Source organism: Columba livia, chromosome 7 (assembly GCF_036013475.1).
Source record: "Columba livia isolate bColLiv1 breed racing homer chromosome 7, bColLiv1.pat.W.v2, whole genome shotgun sequence".
In the NCBI taxonomy this organism is placed as follows: Eukaryota; Metazoa; Chordata; class Aves; order Columbiformes; family Columbidae; genus Columba; species Columba livia.
The window spans coordinates 36295074-36312212 of record NC_088608.1 but is presented as its reverse complement, the minus strand read 5'-3'; the positions used below and the strand labels follow the sequence as shown (position 1 = coordinate 36312212).

The 17139-nt window shown below is 39.1% G+C and overlaps 1 protein-coding gene across 14 annotated transcripts in view; it reads right to left on the bottom strand.

The window, feature by feature from the left end:
- The window catches only part of PCNT (pericentrin), an 86161-nt gene that overhangs the window by 57993 nt on the left and 11029 nt on the right, over window positions 1–17139 (bottom strand). For 7 of the 14 annotated variants that reach the window (XM_065069383.1, XM_065069384.1, XM_065069372.1 and 4 more), the window contains exons 5-18: window positions 16672–16815; window positions 14950–15114; window positions 11273–13717; window positions 11094–11186; window positions 10693–10869; window positions 9410–9665; window positions 7547–7605; window positions 7194–7368; window positions 5603–5739; window positions 4964–5075; window positions 3366–3398; window positions 1813–2077; window positions 1458–1545; window positions 323–539 (exon numbers count right to left, since the gene is read on the bottom strand). In XM_065069383.1, coding sequence (XP_064925455.1) covers window positions 323–539; window positions 1458–1545; window positions 1813–2077; window positions 3366–3398; window positions 4964–5075; window positions 5603–5739; window positions 7194–7368; window positions 7547–7605; window positions 9410–9665; window positions 10693–10869; window positions 11094–11186; window positions 11273–13717; window positions 14950–15114; window positions 16672–16815 — 4366 coding nt within the window. The remainder of the gene's footprint in view (window positions 1–322; window positions 540–1457; window positions 1546–1812; window positions 2078–3365; window positions 3399–4963; window positions 5076–5602; window positions 5740–7193; window positions 7369–7546; window positions 7606–9409; window positions 9666–10692; window positions 10870–11093; window positions 11187–11272; window positions 13718–14949; window positions 15115–16671; window positions 16816–17139) is intronic. The other 7 variants (XM_065069387.1, XM_065069379.1, XM_065069381.1 and 4 more) reach the window with 4 other exon arrangements.

Sequence of the window (17139 nt, the reverse complement as noted above, 5' to 3'; positions counted from 1 at the left end):
TTCAGGAATTGACAATGCATTTCTAGGCATCAAGAACGGAAACCTGATCAACTCCTTTTAGCAACTGATCCACAGTTGTAGTAGGTTTTAATACATAATAATCAACTTCAGGTTACACATCTTCAGAAGTGCAACTCAACATGCCCATAGAAGTCAAAAACCAAAGTGCTCAATGCCAGAGATTAACATGTATTAAGTATTCCCTATAGTTTAAACTAATAATAAATTGAAAAATTCTTCAGATAAGCCTTTAAATATTTAAAGAAAAATATAAGCCACACGAGCTTACCAATTTACTTCCCAGTGTGTCAGATCATCTTACCTTTAATATGTTCTTCTGAAAGTTGGGCACGGAGCTGCTCAAGTTCTAAACAATGTTTTCTTTTCATTTCCTCAATCTCTGTTATGTATTTGTCTGAGAGATCCATCTTCATGATCATCAGGTCCTCCTTATATTGCAATGTAAGGGAAGACTTTAAGGACTCCAACTCATGTCTGTGTTTTTCTTTAAGTTCTACCTGCAAACAGGCAAGTTCTTCCTACATAAGAAACAGATTAGGAAGACATTTTCAGCTTTGAAGAAACCACACTGAGAATCTTTTAATGAGAGCACTACATGAATTGCACTATAATGCACCTGCTTGACACGTAAATACCTGGTTTCCAAAAACCCTGCTGCTTTTGCTCCATCTGCTACTAGAGTGGCAGAGCCCCTCCAAGTAGAATCAGAGAATCATTTAGCTTGGAAAAGACCTTTAAGATCATCAAGTCCAACTGTTAACCTAATACTACCAAGTCCACCACTAAACCATGTCCTTAAGTGCTGTCTTAACATATTCTGAATAGAGAAACAGGATAAGAACAAAGTAGTTTCAAAAAAAACCCTGTATATTAGAACCTTTTGAGTAAAAAAAAAAAATATATATATATACATATATACACACACACACACATATATATATAGTATATATGGTCTGAAACCATGCCACAAGGCAGATCTGAGTTTCAGGACCTGTGTGACAACATAATAGAAGGGGAAGTCCCACACACACCTGGGCAGAGAAATTATTGACTCAGTTATGCAGATAGGTGCATAAATAGAGGGACCAAAGTAGCATCTCCACTTGAAAAGAAGAGACAGCAATAAAGGCACAATTACTACAGAAGCTACGGAGAAGAGAAACACCATGAATTCTGCACTTCTGTGGAAGAGCTTCTTAATAGGCACAGAATAACCCAACCAGAGGACACACAATTACAGAACACCTTGTTTCATCTGCTCTGCTAGTTTGAGAACTATTTAAAGTTGCTAATTTACAAAATACTTGGCAAAAATAATGATGCCTTAATAAATGTCTCAAATTAATTAAGTCTTTGCTAAGAGCTGGCAATCAGATGTCAGTTTTCATCCAGGTCATGTAATGAAGAGTAGAATTTTACTATATCCAGAGTACTACCTGATGTTGTTCCAGCTGTTGATGTAGCTGACGGAGCGCATCCCTTCTCTGCTTCTCAGCAGTCTCTTCAAAAACCGCAACAGAAGAACTGAGAAAAGGGTTTAAAAGTTTAAGATTGTACTATATGTCACAAATTAAGTTTAAATTAACTTGCCGACTTAGAATGTAGTTCCGAAAGAAGGCACAGAGCAACCATAACAACTGCACTCATGACTTCCATCGCCATGTTTCTAACCACAGATCACCTAATACCCAATTCTAATATATTTACTTGCTAACATCCATATTATTTTTTTAATATAAAAGATGAAGCCTGCTGTCATAATATGAGATAAAAAGAAAAAGAATAGATCACCTGATGTCCCCTGCTTGTTCTTGACTCACTTCCAGCTCTGACAGTGAATATTCCTTCAGTTCTTGCAGTCTCTGATGCAGCAAAGTCAATTCTTCCCTGTAGTTTTCTTCAGCAACTCTCAACTTGTTTTCAAAATAAAGTCTCAGTTGTTCCAATTCGGTTTCATGCTCACTTTTTCTTTGCTGACGCTGCTGTTCAAATTCTTGTTTTAAACGCTCTATTTCTTCCACTCGTGACGCACGAGACAGGAGCTGCTCTTTTAGCTCTGGAATGGAGGCAAAACCAACACATGCGCTCAGAAGTACGTACTTTAGGCTAAGTCATTCTGTGAAGATCAGACATATTTTAGTTGTTGTAGCAGTAAAACATCACCTCACAAGCTACATAAGAAAACGAACTTCTGCAAGATGAAACATTCCTTCCTCAGGAGGCAGGAAAACAATGTTCTCCATTTATACTGCGTTCAGGGAAACCATCCTCATGATGAGAATCAAAACTGCCACATCTGCTTGTGGCGGCAACCAGAAGCAATAATTTAGTCAAGAACGTTTAATTCGCTCCAGGGAAAGCTACCCAACAAACAAAAACAACTACGCAGGAAAACAAAATCACAAGGAAGAAAAAACATTATTCTGGATTACTTTAGTGATTGTTTGGCTACCCATCATTCGCCCAAGTAGCGGCTAAATTATTGAATTAAAAAGAACCATCCAACAAATAGAATGCAGTAGTAAACTGCAATCAAGGTTTGTTTAGCAGACTACTCTCCTTTCAGGGAGTGAGGGCAATGGGCAGCATTGCTGTGTATTAATGAACTTTTTGAGTGCTTTCCTCCCCATATTCTGTACTAAAGCAGTAACATATCAGGAAGTGAAAAGGTAGGAAAAGCAGGACAAAAATCATGAGGGGATTGAAAATATATCCCAGATGACTGAAGTCGGCTGAATACCCACAGAACCAACTGAAGATGGAACTGCATTTCAAGAAGAAAAAACACAGAGAAAAGCATTTGCTTATGCTGTGCAAGAAGCGAAATTTCAGAAAAGTTTATGGAAACAGAGGATGCCACCCAGGAAGCAACACGGCTGATTGTCACAGTGAGATTTTGTGCAGCAAACCAGAAAATGCACACTTGGCCTGAAAAATTCTCACAACGAACATGCAGATAGAAAGAAGAGAAGTAAGTATGCGGCTCAAGCCTGTTCCATAGGGAGCAGCTGCCAAGCGCGGGGACCAGAGGAATCAAGTGACAAGCAGGGACGAGTAACAACACCAATGGGACAGGCAAGGGATGTCCCATCTGGTTTTGCCCAACCAGCCAAGTCTGCTGGCGCAAAACTAACTCAGAAAAGCGTGGAGCAGTTTTGAACAGGCACATTGCTCTTAACATCAGAGCAGCAACCCCTTCATCCAGCTGCTGTGTTTTGAATCCACCACCACGAGCCCTCAAACCAATGCGGACACACTGACAAATGATCACGCCAGTGAAGAAAAGCAGAGTAAAACAAACAAAACACCTTTCAGATCTTGCACGCCAAAAGAGAGATCCTCACCTGGACCGTGGGCTTGTGTTCTGGTCTCACCATCTCAAGCGAGATGAAGAAGAAACAGAAAGGGTCCAAAAAATGGGAACATGAGTAATTAGAAACATGGAAAGACATTTGAAAGGTTAATAAAGATCAGAGCTACAGAGAGAAAATAAGAATTCCAGAAAATACTACAAAGTGCTATCTTCTGTAATTCTGTAATAGCAAAACAGAGATCTGAAAAAGTCACAGTAACATCTGACTTGATAGAAATCTTATTCAATTTGTGATCGAAAAAACAACAAAACACACCCTCACAAAGCCCTATTATACTTCGAAAGCCTCTTAGAGTTATTTAGCAAATATGACATTTGATTTAAAACAAAAAGGCACATGTAATATGCTTCAGCTACACCAGCAGAGGTAAAGAATGCCACCTAATGTTACACTCCCAATACAGTGTGAACACTGTTAACATCACGGCCCGTAGCTTTTTTAATTTTCAAAAATTCCTTCTTTCATGTATTATACATCTGTTTGCACACACACGTCTGAGACATGTTCCACTTCATTTCAAGCGAAAAATGTGTGTCATTCCCAATCAGTACCCTGTAAAGTTGACTGTTAAACACACCTAAACCTTGAAACAGATATCTTAAGATGTACCAAAGCATATGAAGCCAGATTTCAGCCAGCCATTATTTTTTCTCAAGCATTAAAACTTTTTCATAAGTTTAATGCAGATACACATAAGACTAATAAAAAAAACCCACCAAAACCAAACAAATAAACAAAAAGCCCACCAGGTTTTAGGTTTAGGGGATTTGCTGTTTTTTTTTAAACAGAAGCATAGTTATGGAAAGGAGGTGATTTTCAGCCTTATAGGAAAACAACATTATCGTTCATTCTGATTTCAGAAGTATCATCTGATACAGAGATACCTTTAAATCAGGGCTTTTCTATATTTAAGAATTAAAAGTCTTTCAGAAGACGGTGACTCTCCATTTTGAGTGCCAATGAAAAAGGATTATATTTAATTCACCTCAAAACTGAAAGGGAAAAAAAGTCATTTCTACCTCAAGATATAATCTAATCACGCAGTTTTAAAATATTTCTGGCTTTTTGTTTTTTAAGCAGACTGATCTCTTTATTATATCCAATTAAAAGAAAATGCAGCATAGCCATAATAAACCAGTCAAAGTCATAAACTAAGTGGTGATCTTTACTATGTACCTCCAATTAACAGTTTTCTCTAGTTAATTCATACCCACTTCCACACTGGAGGAAAATAGGAGCGTGTCATTGCATTGACCAGCATGTTCTCTGTTTTTTTTTTAAGTATGTTATACTTAATCTGACACGGCAATGAAAAATGTTTGGTTTTCACTAAAGATTTTTAGAGGGTGCAGGAACAGAGTGGGAAGGGAAAGGAGAACAACAGGACTGAGCTTTTCCCCACAGCCATACCATGCTTTTTGACGCTGCAGAACCAACTAGCCATCCAGCACACTTCTGTGACCTACCTGTGTGCTTCTGGTACACAATTAAAGGTATTTCATGCCAATAGTTTGTACTTCTATACAAAGAGGAGGCAAAAAAATAAAATGCGTCAGTTTTAAACCTACCACTTAGCTCTTGTCGATTCGCTCGGGTACTATCGAGCTGCGACCAAAGCTGCCTGATTTCTTCTTGTGACTGAGCCTTGAGTTCTTCGTGTGTGACCTGAAGCTTCTCCAGCTATAGCAGACATGTTTAAAACAAAACAAAAAACCCACAACCTTTTTAATACAATTTTGTTCTAATTGCTTGTTTTATACATGACAGACAGTTCTGTGAGAAATACGTGTAAACACCTGGTATCAACCAGCCTCTCAGGTCCTGACCCAGGTTACCAGACATACTGAGCAGTGTTTAACTGTTAGACCCGCTCCCGAGAGAGGAGAATTTGCTCCTTGTGTCATGTTTGTCATCATTGGCAAAAATAAAGTACTAAATAGATAAAAACAAAATGCAAGAACCAGAAAATTAAGCATATAAATACAGAGAAAGAAACAGCACCAAAACGCACAAAGGCAATTGCATTCAAAATATTTTTAACCGCTATAGGATATCCCAGAGTATTCATGTGTGTCATGAGATGCATTTCTGTTTTTCAATAAAATCCCTAAATCCAAACAAGTCACCCAAATGACATATAAATAGTCTAGTTTTTGTTATACAGAGAGCAATCAGCCACCTGAAATTACTAAAGAAATCTTAGTTACCTCCTTCTGAAGATTTTGCTCTTTTTCTTGGCTTTTCACCCTCATATCTTCCAGGAGTTTATGATGTTCGGTCTGCAGCTGTTCTTGTAACTTTGTAATGGCTAATTGGTGTTGCTTCTCCAACTCTATACATTTTACTAAAATTAAAAATGAATTCTGTTATACCACCATGCTGGTTACTGAATAACCTATACAACTGCCGTGCAACTGAGATAGAAATGCCTATCTCTAGGATGCTAGCTTACAGAGAAACACAAAAATACTTGAATAGTCACGTATTTGAAAGCCAGACATTTCCACACAGTGTTTCCTAGTTCTCTGCATCATCCCACACTATCAGCCAAGAAATAACCAACAGGAGTCCCGGAGGAATGAACATCTGCTCTCTGCATACACAAACACACCCAAACAGAAGCACACGTGCTTGGAACAGGAAATCAAGCATTTCTTCATGGTCTACAAACACAGAATTCCTCCTACAACCACACTCAGCATCAGGCAGTTGAAGAGATGAACAGGACGGACAAGGAAAGCCAAGTACACTCTGCCTTGGTGCTGAGCGCTCTCTGAACCCTCTGAAGTTGCTCCTACCTCTTTGGGCAACAAATCTTGACCTTCCCAGAAAGAATCTGCAATCAAGTGACCGCACTTCAGTCACAGGAAGCTGGAAGAGGTGCACGTTATCCTCATGGAACAGACTTTACTGATACAGGTTCAGAGAACCCTAGTAGAGTCAGTGCAAGCTGGGGAGAACAAGCTGTTCCTGTGAACCTGTCCTCGGAGCAGCCAAACGCTGCGAAAGCCACCGGCCCTTGGCAGGTCACAAAGGCCACTCTTCACCCGGTACCCTTAACACTGCATTTCCATTTATTTGAGTATTATCTCCCGTGTCTCTCACCTGCATAGCACCTCAGAGGCCAGGCAACCCTGTCTCTTTTCACTTCATAGCACTCTACGCCTCATGGCTCCTTTTCATGCCTTTACTAACAGCAAATCTGACTCTGTTGTGCTCCTCAACCACTATATCAACAGATGTGTCAGACTGTGAGACCTACACAATCTTTTCATAGTCCTATATCCTACCTGCACCTCAGCAAAAGACAAACAGAAGTACTTGGCAAGGTACTCATCCAGATTTCATCTTTCAAGTTAAACCTCAATTATGGTTGTCTCAAAAACATCACTTCCAGAACAGTATTTCAAAAAGTTACTGTTCCATCAAGTCTTAACTAGTCACAACTCAAACCCAATTTTTTTGTTGGAAAACATTTCTATTGATATTAATCGGAACTCAATTCAGTGGTTGCCCAATCTGGTTTTCAGCTGGCAGCAAAACAGCACCTCCCTTTAACATGATTGAAGGAAAACACAGTCCACCTCATAGTCTGTGGAAGCCAAAATGCACCACAGCTAACTAGGCTTTAACCAATTTTTCATTTACACCCTGTTTTCCAGACAGTCTCATGCCATCAACCCAGTTTTTAAGTAAGAGTACGGGGATATATGTTGTATTTGTTTTTTATACAGGTTCTAAAAATAGTTAGCTTTGCTGTTGTTCAATAAAAACAAACTTCCAGACCATGGAACTTACTTTTAGACTGTTCCTTCTCTAGAGACAGATGTCTCAGCTCTGTTTTGACTTTTTCTAATTCCATTTCCAAAGTTTTCTGCAGTTCCATCATTTCAGTCTGATGTTTTTCAGACAGCTCTTCACAAGTGCTTTTTAAATGCATTTCAGACTCCAATTCCCAGTCTCTTTTGAGAGCCTAAGAGAGCAAGATATGCATTATTCAATCAAATGCATTTAGTAAATTGGTACTTTTTTTTTTCCTCCACCCTTTATTTGTTCTCTACAATAAATGTGTAGTGGACACAGGACTTCTACCAGCTCTAGTTTACTGAAAGGAGTTCTACATTTTCATGTATGAAGAATAGAATTTGTACCTCTATTGCCTGGATATGTGTGTCTTCCATTTCCAATTCTATTTTCTTTCTCTGATCAACTGCGAAATAAAATATTATTAAATGATAAGTAGAAATACGGATGAGATTACCATTTTCAGTATGAAACTCTGAACTTGAATAGATAGGCATGCAGCAGTGTAAGGTACTGGGTTCTGTCCAAACCTGCTGTTATGCTGTATCTTAGTAATTCACTTGCATTTTAGAAAATAAGCATCTAATACTTACAACTGCAAAGACAACTCTGAAGGTTAAGGTCAGCTTAATTAGCGAAGGAAAGTCTACTTAAATCTACCCAAAACAAAACACCAAGCCCCCCCCACCTTTTATTCCTAAATATATAAGTGAAAATGCCTAGCAACGTCACCTTAGATGCTAGCATTTTACTGCACGTCACTATTACGTGCTAGAATCATCTCCATCTCCAGAGACACAGCAAAAGAGTAGCAGGCGGCAGCAGCAGCAAGTAGGAAACTTTCTTCAAATTTCTTCTAAAACCACCCAGGAAACAGAGTGCAGGACAAACGCTGTTATCTGCTCAATTACCACCAACATCAATGGCTTCTTCCTCCCCAGATTCATTCCAACTTCTTGTTCAGCACCTTCCTTGATCTGCAAGAGCCTGTCAGTCCCCTTCTCACAGCTCCAAAGCACCATTGCCTTCATTTACAACCTTATTTTCAGTCTTTCAGTGGGAAACGAGAACTCAGAGATTATGATGGTCCAGTAGAGGAAGAAACATCATCTAAATTACAAGATGGTGTCCCAGCACTCAAGTGACTTGGGTCATGCCCTGTCATTGCCTCCCTGAAGAGAAATGTCTTTCCTCTAGCCCCCAGATAACAATATTCACAACTCCCCGTCAGGTCTACCATCCATTTCCAGATTCTCCTTCTCAGCCCCCACATTCAAGTGCTCAGAAGTGGTTACATTCATGTTAAGTTACATCGCCAAAACATACATAGACAGCATTGATTTTAAAAACTGCATCCAGACCTCCTGCTCCCAAATCTCACTGTGCCATCAGTTCGTTGTATTACTGGTGGTAGTGAATTGTTTCCTACTCTTGGGTCAAAAAGACACAGTCCTAAAACACTTTCTACCTCTCAAGGAATGACAACTAAAGGAACAGTTCCTAAACTTCTCCAGGTGAATTGCTGCAGGCCTCACCTTTCTCCAGAAATTCCTCAAGCTCTGCCATAGAGGTCAGAAGTGGTCTCCTGATCTGGGAAGAGGCAAATATCCCAAAGAATGCCCAGAACCCCAAGAACCTCAGGGCTATCAAGTGCAGCTTTCCACTTGCTGATGTCAAAACACAATCCTATATCAAACACATCTCAAAGGACACCCAGCTGCAGGTTCTCACTGAGCCTTTCAGTTCCTTTCCAAATCCTTTATCCTCCCCTCTTGAAACCACCAAGTGGTCAAGCCAGGAAGCATTTCTGTGTCTTGTCCCAAACACAACAGTGGTCTGTGCTGACTGAGGGCAACAAAACCACTTAAGAAACATGAGGGATAAGAGCTCTGCTCTTTGCACCAACTAAATTCTTTACAAGAGCTCTGTCCAATGCCTCCTGAAAGCAATACTTTAGTATAGTGCAAAATAGCTACACAAGTAGCAGCAAAACACCCATACAGTTGAGAAGAAATTCAGCTTAGGTCTAGACAACTTAATTTTTGCATTTAAGACATGCAGTCTTGCACATGCCAGCCTAGCTGCTGTCCCTGTCCAAGGCAATGCCAGCCATCACTCCAACAACCAGCTCTACAACAAGACAACCTGTGGAGGAAGAAAAATACTGATGGGGTTTCAATTTCTGGTCCATTATTCCCAAATTTTAATACCTAGTTCTTGCTGATACTTGGACTCCAGGTCTTCTTTTTCCTTCAGACACTGTTCTTTAATCTTCTCCCACTCCAGCTGGTGGCGGCTTTGCAGAATCGCTACCTCTTGAGCACGCTTATCATTGAGCATCTCCCGTAGTTCCACAAGGGCAATCTCCTTTTCTTTTCTTAAGTTAGACTGCGTAAGCTCAAGCTGCGAGGTGTGCATATTATTTAAGCTTAGGCGTAAAGCTTCCAATTCAAGGCTGTGCAGTGTCTGTAATGGAAAAGAGAAAAAGTTTTTCCCTCCCTTTAATGCAATGTGTTCACATTTTTCATGACCAAGTTCAGGTTCAATTGCTTTCAACTGTTAAACCCATCCAAGTTTTGCCTTTCTGTACTTGGAGAGAGTTTCTTCATGGCAGGGGCAGAACCCTGAAGATAGGCCGAGACTTGTTACAATGAGATTCAAAACACATATTCATATACCTGCCTCTAAACTCCATCTCCAACCAAATACCTTGAATCCATCCACTTCCTTGCAACACCATCAGAGAGGAACAAAAAAACTCACCCCAAACTTTTGCTGTCTTTTAAAAAAATGCTTCAGATTTGCTATTGGTTATAATTTGTTAAAAAGCAAAATTCTCAAGTGTTATTGGAAAAGTAGAAATTAAATTCCCCATGCCTCATTAAAAAAAAAACAAAAGTGAGGAATATCCAACAGTTAGAAATAGCAGCTAAAATAGACCAAACTTTTCAGTTCTTAAACTAAACATCACATCAGTGTCTTGTAATTAGACCTAACAACCTACACCCTAACATGGGTGTATTTTTTCCATTTTCACTTGGCATTGGTTCAAGTGTTCAAAAATCCAGTACATATTTAGAGAAAAACTCAGGTTTACATAAGTTTAGCACAAAAGCATTTCTAATTACATTAGCGGGATAATTTAAAAGTGGGAGCAGTTTAGTATTTTTTTATAAATTTCTCTGTTAAACTTAAAGACATGAAAAGTTATGAAACCGTTCATTTGGGGTTTTTTGTTTGTTTTTGATTTATTTTTTAACCCATCAATTTAACCATCCAGTTTTCTTCAGAATCAATGTTACAATGTAATTGCAGTGAGGATCCTGGAAAAACATAGTAAAAATATCTCTATTACCACCCACCAAAGGTACACTCCTAATTCTTCAATTGCAGCACTACATACAACAGCACACATTATATGCACAAAAATCAAGGAGCTTCACCTTTGCAACAAGGTAACTGCTACAGTAATTAGCACATTTGTTTATTTTACCTGTGATTGGAGCTGAGCCTGCTCAATCTCTGCTTTGTGTGCGGCTGCCATTTGCTGCCGAAGTTCATCCACCAGCTGCTTCTGTTCTTTATTTAGCTCAGCACGGAGCTTCTCCATTTCCTCTTCATGTTTAGTAACTAGTTCAGAGATTTCACGATCATGCTCTCGTTCGTGTACCTGCAGAGAACACTCAGATAAAGAGCTTTCTTCAAAATAAGGCTAGTTACCCCCCTAATAAATTATTGAGCCAGAATTCTCCCTCCTCCTGCACACAAATCACAGACACCATGGAAAAAACAAATCGATAGGCTTTTGCATCTCTAACATGTTTATAAAGCTTAAATGACAAACACCACAAAACAAGTTTATTTTGCTGACATGAACCCCGTTGCAGCGTTTACCTTTTTAATTAAAGCAATCTGTTCCTTCCTTTCTTCCTCCAACTTCCGCTGCTTTTCTGTTTTATCTTTTACTTCAGCGTTTAATTCTTCTATCTGAAAGCAGGCACACAAACATTTGCAATGACTACCTTAAGCATTCTGAAATCCCAAGACTCCTGCTGTTATCGGGGGTTTCCTACCTCTTTCTTATGTGTCAAACTCACTTTAGTTAATTCGGCAAGGTGCTGAGCCTCCATTTTTTCGATTTCTTCCTTGTAACGTTTCACTATCTCGGACTGGGCCTCCTGCGCGGCTTGTGCAGACTGGATGGACTCTTGCAAGCGAGTCTCAAGCTCCAAATGAACCTTCTTCCAATGGACAATTTCTTCGGTCAGCTGGCTCTTTTTCTCATTGTACTCAGTACACTTTGTCTTTATTTCAGCACTAAGCTTTTGAATTTCTAGGTTGCTGAGGTTTAACCTGTCCTTGTATTCCAGTCTTTCACACTCTTGTATTTCCTTGAGGTTTTTCACTTCAGCATTAAGTTCATGTATGTTTTTCTCAAGATCCTCAATGATGCCAGCATTCTCTGCTAGTGCTTTTTCTGCTTTGACTAGTTCCTCCTCCACATGAGATAATCTTTCTCCTAAGGCAGTTTTTTCCTTCAATAAGAGTTCTAAATTTTGTTCTTTATTATTGATTTCAGCTTTGAGCAGCTCCCGTTCCTTTACAAGCGTCTCTTCAGATACGGTTTTCTGACCAAGCAGCTCTGCTATTGTCTGGTTTTTAGCCTTCTGAGCATCAAGCTGGCTTTGCATTTGGTCCCGCTGACTTTGTAAAGCAGCTAACTGACGTCCAAACAGACACTGCACTTCACTTGTTACAGAATCAGAAGCTGTTTTCTGCTCTTGAACATCTTTCACTAATTGTTCCTGAGTTCGCAGCTGCACCATCAACATTTCTCTTTCCTCCTGCAGCTCTTTTACCATTTCTTGCCAGGGAGAGGAATCTGATGCTTGTGTTGAAGGTTCTACAGCTCCATCCTCATTCTGCTGCTTTACTAGAGACATTATTTTATTTTCAAGTTCTTTCTCCTTTTCTCTTTGTTGAAGAAGTTCTCTTTCACACCGGATCCGCGCTTCACGCTCCTCATCCAGTTCCACACGTATGCGAGAGAGCTCATCTGTTACTTCTTCCCATTTTCCAAGAGCTTCTTGGGTCTCCCGACAAGATTTCTTCAAGGCTGACTCCTTCTCATGGAGCTGCTCAGTCAGCTGCACACATCTCTCTACTAAAGAACTTGTCTCATCGTCCTTTACGTCACTGTGGTCACTTATTCTGTTTTGCTGCAGGGAGTTATCTGACAAAAACGAAACAAAGGCCTCTGCTCCCACCTCGGTCTCTTCAAAAGTCTCTTGAGCCAAACTGCCAGGATGCGTTTCCTCATTGAGGCCAAAGCTTAATGGAGCAGTTACAAAATCTCTGCTGGGTTCTAGAAGCACACTACCGTCTAACCCATACATACTGCATCTGCCTTCTTCGATGGCACAACCTTCAGAAGTGCTGGACACAAATGACTCTTCTGGTCTGTCCGTGGAGATGAGATATTTAGCCAATATGCCTTCATCACCACTGAAAAGCCCTGCTTCTGACAAGCGTCCTTCAGACAGGTTATCTCCTTCATTACTTGCATTATTCTCTGCAATCTTTGAATTGTTAATTTCTTCTAATTGATTCCTTGAGGACTCTGCTCCCAAGTGACACTGGAACTCCAGTTCTTCACAAACTACCTCATCTCCCTTCAACTGCTGCGGTTTATTCCACATCTCCTCAAGCTCTGCTCCCTGCAACTGCGACACCTGTGGTAAAATCTGGTTTTCATCATGCTTCTGCCTTACATCTATACATTTTCCAGCCTCATAAAGTCGCTTTTCTTTTAATTCCTGGATGAAATAATTCAGTTTCTGAATCTCTTCATTCAAGGATTCTTTTTCTTGTTTATATCGTTGGGCTTCCTTGACCTGCTCTTGTGCATCAGAAAGCTGAGACTTAAGGCCATCAATTAAATCCTTGTATTTAGTTTCAATTTCAGATTTTTCTCTTTGGAAGTCTTCCTGTTGATTTTCAAGTTTCTTTCTCAAATTTTCTTTATTAATTTCAGACTCACGAAGACTATTATTTAAGTTAATTATTATGCCATTCAAATTCTGAACGTGTTCTTCAGAATTCAGAGAACAGAGTTCTCTTTTTAACTGTTCGAGTTCATTCTTATATTTTAAAATAATTTCTTCTTCATATACCTGCTTGGCTTCTGCAATCTCTCTTCTGTAGCATTTCTCCAGCTCAGCCTTCAAGTTCTCCAGCTGTCTGCAAATATCTTTCTCATGACTGATTTTCAGTTCTTCAATACGTTGCTCTTCTTTCTTTTTGGACAAAGCCATTTTGTTTTTTAATTCTGTGATTTCTGAGTCCCGGAGAGAAAGGGTATGTTGTAGTATAGACAAGCTAAATCTTTCTGATGTTAGTAGATCCTGAAGACTTTTAATATGCTGTTCTTTTTCTCCTATGCTTTTGTGTAGCTGTTGCATTTTATCTTTCATATCCTCTTCCATTTGGGCAAGCAGATTTTCTTTATCTTCGGTATTCTTAAAAATAAAATAGTACATGAAATAAACTGTAGAAATATGACATGGTTTAAATTTCCTTAAGGCTTGTGCTTTTAATGTATCTTCACAAATATCATTTTCCATTAAGTACAGGGTGTATCACTGGCTTAGTCAACAGGATTTTTAAACACATCCTTGAGAGTGGAAAGTACCACTGAACCACTCTTCAAATGCAGTAATAAATATCAAATTGTCTGAGCAATAACAAATGATACGCCACTGACTCCATAAAGAAGGAAGATCGTGGCTTTCTCAAACTTTAGGTATTTCGATTTAGAAAAAAAACAAAGCTACGGACCCCTCTCCATCACACATCCATTTGCACAGAGAAACCACCAAACAGCCGTGTCAAATTTTGACTCACTTATAAATTTAAGGCTTCTACCTATGGCATCGCTAGTTACATGATTAAATGAAATCAGACCTTTTAAGCTGTTCCTTTAATATATATTAGTAATCGCAATCCCTATAAACTTGTTTCTAAAGAAAAAGACTTTTTTAATGACCATGCTGCGACTACAGCAGGTGAGAGTTATCACCAAAGTGGAAATACATGTTATTAAAAAAAAACCCAAAACCTGCTATGTGTTTTTAACTTGAACTGAGTTTCTTTATTCATAATGCTTGTTCCTGGAATGATTATATCAAAATATTCCCACATAAGCTTTTCACATTGTTTGGTATCCAAGACTGAAATGACTACAGATACGGTTAACTTTTACTTTCTAGGTGCTTCAAATTCACACAATGGTATTGTTATAGGCTTACACAGCACAACCAGCAACTTCCCCGCCCTGCAAACCTCTGTCACTTATGTTCCCACTTGCCTCAGTTCAACAAACACCAGGACGGGAACTTCTTATACAGCAATTTAGTGGCAGAGTTAAAGACCAACCCTACTGCAACAAACTGCTGGAGTAATTTTAACAAATAAGCAAATTTTGAAGAACCAGAACTGAATCCTTATTTCATACAAAAAAAGAAAAAATCTTAAATCGTAAGCAGCTATTTTGCCTCGGCTGGATATCATCAACTTCAGAAGAACATACTAAAATGTAGTATCAGGCCCAAAGCATCAATCTCGCCTCATGCACAAATAAATGCTCATTGCAGGGTCTTCCTCCAAAACAAAAGTACCTCGGCTTGCACAGCTGTAACAAATTCTGAGTACCTAGAACTCAAATTATAAAGGCACTATAAATAGTTTTTACCTTTTGAGAAGACTCAAGCTGTACTTCTAGGTCACGCGCCTTCTGACGCAGCATCTCCAAATGTGCGTTTTGCTCTTTGAGACTGTTCTGAAACAAGGACATCTGCTGCTGAGCTTCTAGTATTTCGTTTTTCCCAGGGTTTTTACTCCTCAGCATCTCATTAACCTGAACACATAAAGGTACTCAGGCTCAAAAGAAAGTTTATGTCGGAATAACTCAGACACATGTTTCACTGTATGCATAAAATATACAGTATTCATTTACTACAGATTTACCCTACTCTTTCATTCTCAAGGAATAAGAATCTCCCTGAAGTTGGATAATTCTTGTCTGTCATGTTTTAGATACTATTACTTACTGTAAAGATAAACGTTAGATAATTCATCTCTACGAAGCCCCTAAAGCAAAGCAAGGCTTCCAATGGACTGGACATACTGGTAAGAGGACAATGAACAAACCAGTCTTCTCTGCAAAGGATTTACAGCTCAACACTAAAGGCCTTGTTCCCTCTCCATCTCCCTCCAAATGAAAATAAAACATTTACCCCTATGGGGGGTAAAATAAAAGGTGTTTTATTCACTTTCTAAAATGTTTTTTAAAGACTTCGCTAAAACCAAGAAGATAATATTTAAGACAGCATTAGTACTTCAATCTGTTATCAAAGTTGACATGATTCCACAAGCAACTTGCATCATTATTACAGGCCTTGTTTAGAATACGCCTGAGGTGCAGTTTAGAGGCTTTATCAGTTGTTTTTCAATAACTTACTGAGTAAATCCCAACCACCATCTGTAGAGTGATTTCCACTATTTCCCCGTATTTTGTCAACAGCAGTCAGAATTTCAGTAATTTTTGTTCTTTTCCAAAGTTAGAATTTCATTTAGCAGAGGATTTATTTTGCAGGGCATGAGCAACTCCTTCAAGATAATCACTGGACTTCACTAAGTCCCAGTTTTTATTTTTAATATTTTTAAACCCCCTTCCTATCTATATATTTAAGACATGTAATCTCTCCTAGCACAATTCATGTCTAAAACCTGAAATGGCAAGTATACATAAATATTAGTCTTTGGCATATATTACAAGGCTGAGACAACAAATACGCAGGTGTTCAGAGAGAACACCCACTAAAGCACTGAGCATCACCAAAAAAATTAAGTATTTTTTAAAAATGTTTTTAAAGTAGATGGAAGGCTGTAGTATATCTCATTATCCAGGGATTAGATCCATGACAAACGTGATGCACAGAAGCAGCTCCTGTGTGTCACAGGGGCTACATCAACCATCTTCAGGTTATTTTAAATCTCCTCCTTTGAGCCAAGTCACATTAGCTCAACATAGCAAGTTTTTATATAACAGCGGAGCTGTTACAGTTGCCCATGAATATATTCAGTGCTTTCTTTGGCAAAGGCGGGGAAAACTGATAACACACAAGCCCATACCATTACAGCGATTGCTCTGTATAGCTCCCAAACCACTGGCAATACTGGGGAAAATTCCCTAACAAGGGTTAAACTGATGGACAAAAAAGTGTAATGACCTCCCAAACATTAAACAATTCAGTGGAAAGCATAAGGACGTCTCCCAGTCTTCTGCCTAAAAGCTGCCTCGCTCCAAAATAATTTTCACTGCTGCATTGCAAACTGAAGAGCTATGTGACAAGCACAATATGTTTTTAGATTCACATTTCATAAGGAAACAAAACCTGGAGGAGAGGCACACCTGGTGCAGCTGAAGTTGGATGTCATGGATCTGACCAGCCACACGTGAAGCCTCTTCCTGCAGGTCATCCCGATCCTCCTTGGCCTGCTGAAGGCAGCTTGTCAGCTTCCTGATCACCTCGTTCTGCTCTTGAACAGTAGTTTCCTACATGAACCACAAGAAGTACGCTTTTAAAATTAAAATATTCTTCACATACTAAGATCCCAGTGAGTTTTCTTAAAGCAAAGCTGTTAGAGTCTATAGTTACACTTCAGTTTTAACAAACATGCACCAAAGGACCAGAAACGTTTGCATTCAAACACAATGGTGATGAAAGAGAAATCTTATACTGATCTCAAAGAGATGACAAACCTAATCTAAAGTGGCTTCTTAAACAAATGCTATGATACCCCTAATGAAATAAATATTTTTACTTAAAAAATCCGTAACTCTCATTGATGTAAAAGCATCAAGTTTTCTACAGGATAT